Source organism: Apium graveolens, chromosome 8 (genome assembly GCF_009905375.1).
Source record: "Apium graveolens cultivar Ventura chromosome 8, ASM990537v1, whole genome shotgun sequence".
Taxonomy (NCBI): Eukaryota; Viridiplantae; Streptophyta; class Magnoliopsida; order Apiales; family Apiaceae; genus Apium; species Apium graveolens.
Window position 1 is genome coordinate 183,576,841 of NC_133654.1, and position 12,991 is coordinate 183,589,831.

At 31.5% G+C, this 12,991-nt stretch overlaps 1 protein-coding gene across 1 annotated transcript; it reads right to left on the minus strand.

Moving 5' to 3' along the window:
• Window positions 1–5,885: 5,885 nt before the first annotated feature.
• On the minus strand, window positions 5,886–7,523 carry LOC141680190 (polygalacturonase-like). Its single transcript, XM_074486484.1, has 4 exons — window positions 7,074–7,523; window positions 6,666–6,955; window positions 6,342–6,570; window positions 5,886–6,249 (listed from the first exon to the last, which is right to left on the minus strand). Exons 1-4 carry the CDS (start codon window positions 7,521–7,523, stop codon window positions 6,031–6,033), a joined length of 1,188 nt encoding a protein of 395 aa, XP_074342585.1. The 3' UTR covers window positions 5,886–6,030.
• Between the last annotated feature and the right edge of the window lie 5,468 nt (window positions 7,524–12,991).

Below are 12,991 nucleotides of genomic sequence, written 5' to 3' on the forward strand. Positions count from 1 at the left end.
GCCATCTTCATAAGAAACACTTGGGCTAGCTTTCTCCACAAAGTCTGATAGCAGGGCCTTATTTCCAGTCATATGTCCTGAACATCCACAGTCCAGAACTAGAATATTTTTCCTGTTTCCCTGCAATCACAAAGACCACTAATTATTAATTTTAAGGACCCAGACTTGCTTGGATCCTTTGGCCTTATTAAGTTTATTAACATTTGCAGCGGATTTAGCATCAGAGTTTATGTTAACAATTTTCTTATCAGAACTTACACTATCAGACTTTGAATCAGAATTTACAGTAGAAGGAACAATGAAAACTTTCTTCAAAGAAGGTTTTATTTGATAATAATCATAGTACAAGCTATGATATTCCTTACAAGTATAAATGGAATGCCATAAACTACCACAATAAAAACAAGGATTTTGTGGTTTGTATCTAACAGACTGACTCTTAACTCCTGACTTTAAAGGTAATGAGTTAATATTCTTATTCTTCCTGCAAAAAGAAGCCAGATGGTTAGAACTTCCACAGTTATGACATGTTTTCCTAGAAGCATCAGGAACAGGTTTATAATTATTGCTTTTATTCACACCTTCCTTTCCATTCCTATTTTTCCTAGGTGATTTTACCTTGTTTGCATTACATTATCAATGGCACTATGCAGTAAGTGTCGTACCTTAGCATCCTTAGCAATTGATGCTGTGTCTTCAGCAGTATAATCACTCTTCTCTTTTGGTACGGTCTTTGCTACTTCACCTGCAACTGCAACAGCGAGCTTGGTTGGTTTGTGAGGGCCTTCCTTGATTCTATCAAGGTATTCTGGATCTGTTGCTTCCAGGAATATGGTCATCCTTACCTTCCATATGGGATATTCAGATGGTCTCAGTACGGGAACTCTGATGGTCTCATACCGACTCTGAATTTGTGTCTTTGGTGATTCCTCAGTTTTGGTAGGCTTAGTTGGAGTTTCTGTGTCTGACATGATTGTGTTTGGATCTTTAACTGTATGTATGTTAACAGATAGGCTCTGATACCAATTGTTAGGTCACACACACACTGTAGAGGGGGTGAATACAGTGTATAGTACACTCAAATCGAACTTTAAGAACTTAAGTAACAGAAAACAAACTTTATTGAAACAATAAACTCTGTTACAGTATGGAACTGTTACCTCTCAGTGATGAACAAATATCACGAGAGCTGCTAGGGTTACAATGAATAATCTTCTCTAATAATGATAACACTTTTAGTGTAAACCCTATGTCTGTGTTTATATACTACACAGTTACAAGATAATCGCTAATTGATATGGAATATAATTCTGCTTCCTAAAATATATCAATCAGATATCTTTTCTTCCAAGTATTTCATTCTTTACAGAATTCCTTCTTCATGCATATCTCTTCTTATGTTTATCTTGATCTTCTTTCCTTTAATCAGCTACTGTCCTTATCTGATTGTCCTTCAGCACTTAAGTTCTGATATTTATCTTCTGATGATTATCTCCTGATAACATAAGTACTGATATCCTTAAGTCCTGACTTCCAGTATAAGTACTGATCAACAGTTAAGTACTGATTTATCCTGTTCAAGTAAGATCTGAAAGCTAAACATAAAACATATTAGCCATGACATTATCAAATATATCTAACACTTATCGTCTACCCATACGTTTACAATTGACTCATATAATAATTATTAATATTTAGGACTCGATTAACCAAATAATTCACATAGTACATAAGTCACGTAGTCATTTTAGGTTTAAAATAATTTTTAGAATCAAAATCGAATCACTATTCGCATTATTGACCAATATCTGGCTCGTTTCCTAATTTTCGGAATTTATTGGACTCGTGTCTATAAGCAATAGAGCATATAAGTAAATAAATATCGAAATCCAACTTGCTTCCAAAAAAAATTAGGATTTAAAACTTTTTTTATTGAAAACAAATTATTTTTCGGAGTCGAAGGGCTTTCGTTTCGTTTAAATCGGATAAACGGTTCAATTATTGTTCAATAAATAGGAATAAATCAATTTATTATTCAATATAATTAATTATTCAAAATAATTGAACCTCAAATATATTTTTAAATAATTATTTAAGAAAAATCAGAATTAAAAATGATTTTTTTCATAATTATTGGAATTAAAATGAATTTATTATGATTTATTAAAAATAATTTTATTAATTATCAAAATAATTAATACTTTTTAAATAAATAATATATAATAATAATTAATTAAAGAAATAATTAACTTCAAATTTTAGAAAATATTTTAGAATTATTTATAAAATAAATCAATTAAATAATTAATTAATCAATTTATAAAATAAATAAAACTGATTTTATAATTTATAAAAATAAAAGAACAATAAAAATTCAAAAGAAATTATCAGAAATTGGACTTCTGACAAAATAGATCAAAACCGGGTTGCAAAACGGGTTGCAGCCGGGTTATGAAAAACAAAACGCGTTGGTGATGAACCCAGAATCCGGTGAGGATTCCGTCCACCGTTCTATTTTCTGGACACCTTAATTCGATTAATCCAGACATTGTTGGTTCACGTTTTTAGGGGGTTTTCATTCAACATCAACACAGGAACACAACCCCCTAGTTTATATCAATCAACGATCACCACGTCGTCTTCTCCGGCCAAAACCCGAAGAACTCCGGTGAACTTCTGCAGATTCCGACGAAGTCGATTCCTGGTCAACTCGTGCACTGTTTGTGTTGTATTTTATATGGAATCGATTGTAAACTTAGTTCTAGACATTAATCAAGCATCAAATTAGTCCCATAACCCCTGTATCAATTTTTCGATCAAAACCGACTCAAAATCTGGCCAAACTCCGATCTAACTAAATCGTACACCAAAATTTATGTTCCATATCTCAAAATAAAGCTTATAACACGTATAATCAAAAACCTATATTCAATCATATATCAGATATCTTTAAAATCAATAACGATTAAACAAAAAATCACATAAACCCTATAACACGAATTATCAAATCGTTTGTTAAATTAATTAGCATGAATGGATTGTATACATCACAGGAAAGCTATATCAATCATCAAAATCATCTTATAACCCCAGAATCAAAAAGACACAAATCAGACATGAACCCTAAAATTACAAATAAAAAATCCATGAATCAAAACATGAAATTGATCACATAATCAGATAGAACAGCTCAAATCCTTCAATTTGAGTACTTACATGATACGATTTGGTGCACAAAACTGATCAAAATAACTGTTTGGATCCTCGACCCGATTCCGAAAACCCGACCCGAAAACAAAGAATTTCTGATTTTTCTGTATTTTTAATTATTAATTATAAATAATTAAATAAAAATTAGGCTATTTATAGTAAGTAAAATAATACTCCTAATTAAAATTAAGGCCTTAATTATACATATAATAAATTAATTGGTCCCTGATTTTATAATTTTTGAGTATTAATTTCTAATTTTAAATATTTAATATATACAATATATGGGCCAAAAATTCCCTAAAATAATGAATAATTCAAAAATGCAAAGAAATGGACTTTTTAAAAGTCCCATAATTTTATAAAAATAAAAATGTGATTTTTGTGGGGCTTTTGACACCAAAAGGGGCCCGGAAAAGTCATTTTTCACGAAACGAGAAAATTTATAAAATATCTAGATGTTCAGAATAATGATATAGTATAAGCCATACTAGGCAAAATAAAGCCATTTATTTTATTTGAAATATCAGCTATTAAAACAAGGTCCGGGTCGTATAACTTTTGTTACGAAAGCTTTTAAAACGAAACAAAATACCCGATAAATATCCAAAAATACACTGACGACGCAGAACACACGTAGCACATAGCAATTAGGATTTCATGACTAAATACACATAATAACATAATAAAACATATAATTCATTGTTATTACAATATAATACAAGCGTAATTTCCCATTCGTTACATCCGCCTTTGTCCTTCACTTCGATTAGAGTCTCCACTTCCTCCAACCACCTCGGGGTATAGAGGCATCTCATAAGGTGGGTTGGTGGTCTCTTGGGTTATGACCGTTGAGTATTCATACCCAACGGGTTGAGGGTTTATAGTTGCATGTAGTTGCTGAAATTGGGGATTCATCCCGTGAAGAGCCGGGGTATTCATCCCTGATAGCGGATCTTGGATCGGGGGATACGTCTGTTGAGGTTGCGCCTCAGATGCCTCTACGGGGGTTCCTCCACCTTGAGCGGTGGCATAGGTCAAGTGTAGCGGTATCTCCACCAATGATGAGATTGTCTGTGATGGGATTAGGATCATCGGTTCCATCATTGTTTCTGCTACGTGTAAGTACCATGGTTGTTGTTGCTTTCTCGCAGACGGCGCCAAATCTTGTGGTAAAAACTAGGATTCCGATTACAATTAATACTAGGGTTATTGAGTTTCGAGATTTAATGGTTGTTCTCGCGGTGAGGAATAGCTGTCATCGCAAGATGTCAACGTATCGCTGTGTTTTAGAGAATCAAGCCAAAAATGTAGTTTTAGGTTGAGGGGTATAGCCCTTTATATAGATGTTGAGTTTAGGGTTAGACTAGAGTAGGGATACTTGGTGGACAAGTATTTTACTTAAATGGTAAGTAGGACTCTCCTGGACTGTGGATTATGGATCCTTACTTGGACAGTTCGTTTACATGTTGGATTCGATGTAGGTATCCTCGTGGACCTCATTCTCAGGCCTGCTCGGTAGGCTTATCACGTAGTTGATTTCGGGCCGTGGGTTGGACGACCCAGGTGGTGGCCGTCATAGTCTACTCGGATTATTAAAACTTATATTGAGCCGTGACGACCTACTTTGGGTTGTATCGTCACGTGCTTGACCAGTCTAATTTTATTACACAATTAATACTTTTCATTTATATCACCTTCTTTGGCCCATTTAAATTTTTAACACAACAATATTTTTAACTTTTCTTATATTTAAGCTATTTTTGTTATTTTTATTAATATAATGACAAATTACTGCATGAAAATATTTAAATATGTTTATTAATAAATTTAATTACAAAGAATTTTAATAACTAAACGCTCCCCCTTCCTAAAAATTTTTATGCCACTATAAGAGAATATGTCACATATTTGATGAAATTAAAATTTTAAGTATTAGATATTTTGGATTATTCAATATGTGAAAGACCAAAATTTCTTATTTAAAAAATGGAATCATGTATGACCAGTACAATTCGGAAAAAAAATATATTTTAATTATTCTGTTCCGCACTTGGGTGCTAGAATCTAGTGATAAGAGAATATTTTGTATAAACACCAAGAGTTCATTTACTAGACATTAAAATACCCATAAATTTTAATTTTTTAAGAAATGACAAAATCCAGGGTTGTTTGGTTGAGACAAATATGGGAAATACAAATTACACAAGCGTGAGTACTCACAAAACATTGAAACGTTTTTCGCTCACTCGTCCCAAGAATTATAGTATATTTCATCTTCGAACACACTAACCAAATAAAAGTTTAAACTCCCTCCATCCATCCGATTTTAGTTCTTACTTTTGAAAGAAAAAAAAATGTTCCTAAATAATTGGGTTACACTTATTTTGTACAGGTCTGCATTACTAATTTCAATGTTTGACACCTAACTCAACTTTTAATGTAAAAATTAAAAGTATACAGGAAAACAAGATATATATTTCAATTTACATTAATTAACATATATGACTTTTTCAAATATAACAACTAAAAAAAATAGAAATATAATCAAGTAATTAAATTCATAGAAAATACTACTTCCCATGGGAGTCCTCACTAAGTTGATTCCTTGTATTAATTTATTCCCATCAACAGATCAGATATCTTATAGATAAAATTGCCACTTGAAATCTATTCCTATATATATATATATATACTCCTACGTAAATGAATTCAGTTCAAGTTCATGACTGACTGGAGTATATTAACTTTTACCCTGTGCTTTTCTCTACTTTTGCTTTACTCTTCTCTGTACAAAATATTCAACTTTCCCGTTGTTTGCTATAAACAGCTGGTAGGATTAATAACACCCGAAGCTGTTCCTGCAGCATTCGAGCATGACGCTATCGCTGGCTGACCGTTATAAGTTAGCACAACATCTTCTAGCCTTATTCCACTGCAAGGATAATCTTTGCTGCACTGCAAGCTCAATGCTACCGGTGTTGCCGATGTTCCGTGAATATCTTGATACATCACATTGCTGATTTTCACACCCGAGACCTGCATTTGAAATTGCATGAAAATAATATTATGAGTTCTTTTAATGCAGCTAATGAATATTTTACGGCTATTACATTATAAACAAAATATACCTGGTTAGGGCAATTTATATTGTTAGGGCAGTAGTCTTGATCAATTAGAATCGGATTTCTGACGTTTCCCATAACAATGTGTTGAAACAGAACATTCCTGACAAATCCAGTGCTAGACCTTGCCCATGTCTTGATTCTGACACCGTTGTCAGTATTCCGGAAAGTAACTGTTTTGACTGTCAGATTCTGGACACCGGGTTCTTGCAAATCCCGGCCAAGACTCCCAATGCTGCAACAACAACGTTCATATTAAAGAAAACACAACATACTGAATTAATGTTTCTCTAGACGTGTAAGAATAATTTGTGGATGGTATATAAATACCTAATGCCATGACCAGGGCCGCAGGAAACGCTTTCAATCCATGTGTTAGTAGTGCCAGGTCCAATTGAGATACAATCATCTCCGGTACCAATTTGAGAGCTCAGTATGCTGACTCCTGTCGACAATTGTACATTAATTCCATCGGTGTTGGGGCTCTCATCAGGAGCAGAAATCTTGATTCCTTGTAGTTTTGCGTTGTTGCATTTATACACGATCATATGAAACATTTGACTATTAATTGACTTTAATCCACTCACAATGATGTTTTTGGAGCTGTAAAACCCCACGCTCTGCAATGTAAGATGTTGTATCATAAATTAAAACGTACGATATGTATAGATACTCAATCATTGTAACTAAAAGTATAGAACATTTGACAAATACATACTAATATTCAAGTTAATATACCGTTGCCCCTCTTGGGCAGGTTTTGCCCGCGGCTTTGCAAGCCCACAGAGCTTCCCCTTGAGCATCTAAGGTACCACCCGAGATATAAAGTCCATTTACATTGTCAAACTTAATCCAGTTTTCAGAATTTCCAATGAGATTGTAATTAGTAGGTGCTACAATAGTGCCATCAATACGCATGACCATAGTTCTCTTACAATAATAGCCGCTGAAGACTACAGCCCTGATCAACAAATACCTTCCGGGTGGGACGTATATTTGCGCTGAATTATTAGAAGCACAAGCTAGTTTCCATGCAGTGAGAAAGTACTGTGCTGCGTCTGCGGTGCCATCAGCCTTGGCTCCCAACTTTTGCACATTGAAAGAAGATATAACCTGTGAAGTTGAATGCATCAACAAGGACATAAAGCAAAGTGTCAAGATAAAACCACCCAATATTGCGCTACTCATTGTTTAGAGAGAGAGAGAGAAAGAGGGAGAGAGAGAGAGAGAGAGAGAGAGAGAGAGAGAGAGGTAAATGTTTGGTGGTGGGAGTTGATCACGTAATGGGGGGCTATTTATAGGGGATAACCGCCGCGGAGAATTTAGTACTAATGATTAGCTGTTGTGTAAATGAATCCCTAACCCATACATAACCGTTCTCTGTACAATTATATAAAACACCTTTAAATTTATCAATGTTTATAACACATAAAATAATTAGCTAAAAAAAAAGCAATATTGTAATACATACATGTGCAAAGAATATTGGAACATGGAACTAAACGTGGAAGCTTTTAACTCTCAACACATACATGAACACATTGAACTGAAATGTCTTTCGAAAAACGAACTATAAAGACACAAACATACATTAAGGCATGTGAAGATTTAGTAAGGCGGACAAGATTTAGTACGGCGGACAGAGAATAATATAACAAAAAAAAAATTACATGTTCTTTACCATAAAATTTTTAAAAAGGTATAAAGTACCTCGAAAATTTAAGTAATATAGTTGATATTTCCGAAAGTAAATTTAAGTTAAATTTGGAGTTAAAAGAAAATGTTAAATCACCCAACAGCCCAGTTGTATGTACGTATGTACCTTGTCAACTACATGGGCCAGATTATGGGTATACAGTAAACTCTTATGAGTTATCAACTTAAAATTATTAATCATAATGTTATTGACGCCAAACCCCATACTTTTCGCTAATCATTCTGGTCAACAATAAACAAGTAGAACATGAAGTTGTTAATATTCCAGAATCGTTTGCGTGACTTTATTATAAAAGCAAGGGGCCGGGGGTAACAATGTTGACTTCACTTCTTAATTATTAGTAATTAATTGTATATGAATGGTAATAATTATACATGAATATATGGATTTAATCCCAAACTTAAGGTTGATCTGCTTATCAGCAGTACTAACTCTAAGAATGCAAGATTTATTAATACGGAAATGTATTTGACAGATAGGTGCAGAGCGCTCATGGAATTAGATGATGTAGAGAAAGACCTTCTAGTTCTTAGGTATATATATATTATATAAATAATAATTCCTAATTGGTATCATGTCAAGGATCAGAAATTGGCTTTTAATATGTGATCAACAATGAACGAGAGCCTTGTTTTTATATAACTAATTAACATAATATAGTCTTCTTACGCTCATAATTCACGTAAATAAAACACAATTACGATGGATTATCTAATTCTAATGATTGCTTTATCTATTACGCTACGTCTACTGTATTTAAATTTACAAGGCATTACAAAAATGAGATAGTAGCCAGATCGTGCCTATTTTCCCCAATATTAATGTTTACTCCTATTTGCTTTCTCTATATTGCGCTAGTTGGTGGGTAACGGTATATCAAACGTATGTATATGTATGGATTACTGAAATGATCAGCCTGTTCAGACCAAAGTCTAACAACTTCTCCAGGCACATTAATTTCCCCCCATCCGTTTTATTTTTACAGCTTCGTTTTTATTTATTTTAAAATATTACTAGCCGATAATCCGTGTCAATTGGGTCGAAACTGATTAGTCATATTACTCGATTCTAGTATTTAATTATTAATAATAAATTTTATTTAATTATATTTAATAGTTATTCGGAATCAAAACTGAAATTATGGTGAAATTCAATAAGTAAACTAAATAAATAAATCTTCAATGATTATATAGTTACTGGTTGAATCCGAATTTAAAGTGAAACTAATTATTAGATTATATAGCGATAATTAAAATTGCATATTTTAATAATATTCATTATAATTTAATTATTATGTTGCTACGAAGAATTAAACCAAAATTCACAGGGAAACTAAATATATAAATATTGTATAGCTATGTAGTTACGCGGAATCGAATTTCAGTTTGAATTGAAATTAATTAATTAGATTTATGTAGTGATAACTATTATTTGACATTTTGGTACCTTATAACACAGTTTTTCCTATAAATAAAGATTTTTTCTTGGCATTTAGTTAATAAACTTCTGGTATATAACTTATATTAATTTAGTACACCGTATTCTATCGAAATAGTGTTTTACTTATTAATGAATAGTATAAATTCACATATTTTATTCTCGAATTTTAGTTAACAGACTCCTGCTACATGACTTCTACCACTATTATTATTCTTTTAATTAAATACTAAATTAATCTAAAATTTTTGTAAATAATGTTACATTTCCGGCTTTTATTCTCGGAAGTTAATAAACTCTTCGTAGATTATTTCATTAATATCATATTAATTAAAATTTTAATTTGATATTTGATTAACATACATACATGATAATAATAAAAAATTGTATAACTTTACTATTGTTAGATAATATTCTATTTGTCAATTAATTGATCATGCGTTGTAAGTATTTGCCATTATTATTATCTTATAGTATAATTGTTTATCTGATAATTAATGAAATCCGTGTTTGTAAATTATTTTATATATTTTTAGTTTCTATTGTTAAAGTCCTAGTTTTTTATTTCAGATTCTAGTTAATAAACTTCTACGGTATAACTTCATCATCATCATCATCATCATCATCATCATCATCATCATCATCATCATCATTATTATTATTATTATTATTATTATTATTATTATTATTATTATTATTATTATTATTATTATTATTATTATTATTATTAAGGCATAACATAGCATACCATTAAGAGAGGGTTCTTCTTTTATTAAAGAATATAGATTTGTAAACTTCTGAGCTCTATTTCTTAACATTTATTATCATTGAATTAAATAATTAGTAATTATTAGTGATCGATGGGATTCTTGTTTAGTAATTTCTTTTTGTATATTGTATAGGTATATGTATTGTATTTAAATTTTCGAATTTCGGATTTCGAATATTCATATTTTCGGGTTTCTGATATATTCAAAATCAAATCCAATTTTTTTGGGGTTTTGGTATATTCAATTTTAAACTGAAATCTGTTTGATCGGATTTTGATTGAACTTACGAGTATTTTTCGAATTCGGATCGGGTTCAGATTTGGCATAAATTTTAGGATTTGAATTTAGATTTTGCCGAACCCGACCTGATCCGAGCCCGATTGTCATCTCTACACTAATGTGATTTTAGTACATTTTCAATAAAACAAAAAAATAGCATAAATGTCCGTGCAAAATACGGGGCACATTATAATTCATATAATTATTTATATATAGGTTTTATTATAATTCGATATAATATTTTTAATATCAAATTGATGATTGTATGAAACTTTTAAATATTATAATTTTATGACATTTCCACCGGCTATCAAGAGTTCGAGTTAGCATTCGATTATCATTCAATTTCTTTTATTTTTACTTGATTCTTTGTGTATGACTTTAATCTCCACCAGATTCAAGCAAACATTATCTTTCGTAAAAGAATTATTTGTTATCCATTTTTAAAACCTTAAGATCTCATTAATTCTGTCATAAATTTTACAAGGTATTGGGTTGCTTCCAAGATAATTTACCGTTCATCAATATTTTTGGCAACATGGTCAAAATTGCACTCAATAACCATAACAAATTTATATTTATTGTGTCTTCTTTTTGTCAGGGATTCGAGCATTAAAACGCAGCTGAAAAACAATAATTGTGAATCCCTATCTCAGTATCTATGTATAATGAACGAAAAATTATGGAGAATAGATATTTACCTTAATAAAGCTTTCCTTCTGATTGTAATGGACGTACTCATCTTGATGAATCAACACAGCAATACTCCTTTCGAAGATCTGCTCTCCAAAGGTATCCACACGAACGTCTGATCGTCCAATGATCACCGGAGCCGGTACTAGCCGATTTGGTTGCCTTTTGATCACTCTCTCTCTCTAGCCTCTCTAAGATGTAGAGCTGCTAGGATTTTTTTCTCCAAAAACGTGATGCAACAACTTACCCTACAAATATACATCTTAATGTATATATAGGGGAGAGAGGATTAGGGCCTAACCCTAAACCTAATGGGCTTTTAAAAAGACCCATTCGGAATTTTGGGTTTTTATTATTATTAAATTCGAATTCTAATATATATATACAATTAATAAAGTCTCACTTAATTAATTTAATAATTAAATTTGAATTAATAATAATAAATTTTTTAAATTCATAATTTAAATAATACTCCGTTTTAAACATTTTTTGTATGTGACCCTTTAGGTTATTATTACGTTGACAATAATTTTATTTTCCAATAACAAAATTATAAACAATGAGTGACATCTAGTAATACATCATTGCTCCCCAAGTAATCATAATAATTGGTGATTCAATTAAACTTTTCGTGACTAATTTACAATGTGATATAATCCCTTTAGCCTTATATTATAGATCAAACTCGAGGCATGCATTGTGTCATCCTCTACAAACGTTTAATCCTTCTTTCCTTGATCAATGAGTAAACTATTAAACAAATCAGTATTTGAGCACGGCCATGCATTTTATAGTCTTACTCAATCAAGAGGCCAATAATATCACTGCTTTAATAAGGAGGGCTAAATCTCATCTAGATTATTCATATTTCTCATACGATTCATAATATACTCAATGTCTACTTTTATGATTACCCGGTCAAGCATAACTTTTAGTAGTATAGAAGTATATTAATTCTCGTATATAAATATAACGATTTCAGGTCAAAGGACTAATGCATCATTATCACTGTAAGATTAACTTATGACATATTAAATATGTAGTATCTCACAACGGGTCAATCCAGCACCATGTATTAAATACATGTGCATGTATTTTGACTTTAGTATCACCATACCTATGATCAATGAGATGTGATCATCAGTCAACAAACACACTAGTCTCAATATATTTATTATCGTCCCTTAACAGTAATACTTGACTAGGGACCTTTAGCAATATTAATACTATTCTCATAATCTCATTTCGCGTACTTAGAGATATAGATTTACATATCATATTCCAAAGACATTTATTAATCTAACATTTTATCGCATGAAATAAAGATATAATAAACTAATAAAGAATAATCCATAAAATCATAATTAATAATCCAAATGTTCCATAACATAAACATAATAGTATTGTCTCTAGGGCACACACACTAACACTTTGTTCTTTGTTCTTGTTAGAAATCAAGTCTAAATCCTGATGATAAACACATCACATTGCATAATTATATTAAGAAAAACTGCACCCGCCATCCTAAGGGATAGCCGTTGAAGGGGTCGCCCATCAACTGATGAGGTTTTTGTAATACTTTTTTATGAGATTCTTTATTATAGACAATAATGTTTTTATTCATTCAAAAGTCATGTTGACTCAATGGATAATCTATAATAGGGAGGCTAATTGTAAATACTCGATATCATGTAATTCTGATTAAGTGAAAGTGAGCTAACTGCTAAGTGAAGATACCGCATCAACGGTTAACTACATCA

Excerpts from the sequence above, each read along its gene's own strand:
- LOC141680190 (XM_074486484.1), bottom strand. The coding sequence starts at position 7,523 with ATGAGTAGCGCAATATTGGGTGGTTTTATCTTGACACTTTGCTTTATG. Across the intron at positions 6,956-7,073 it reads CCTGCCCAAGAGGGGCAACG|AGCGTGGGGTTTTACAGCTC; the intron begins GTATATTAACTT and ends CTTACATTGCAG. Across the intron at positions 6,250-6,341 it reads ATATAAATTGCCCTAACCAG|GTCTCGGGTGTGAAAATCAG; the intron begins GTATATTTTGTT and ends TTTCAAATGCAG.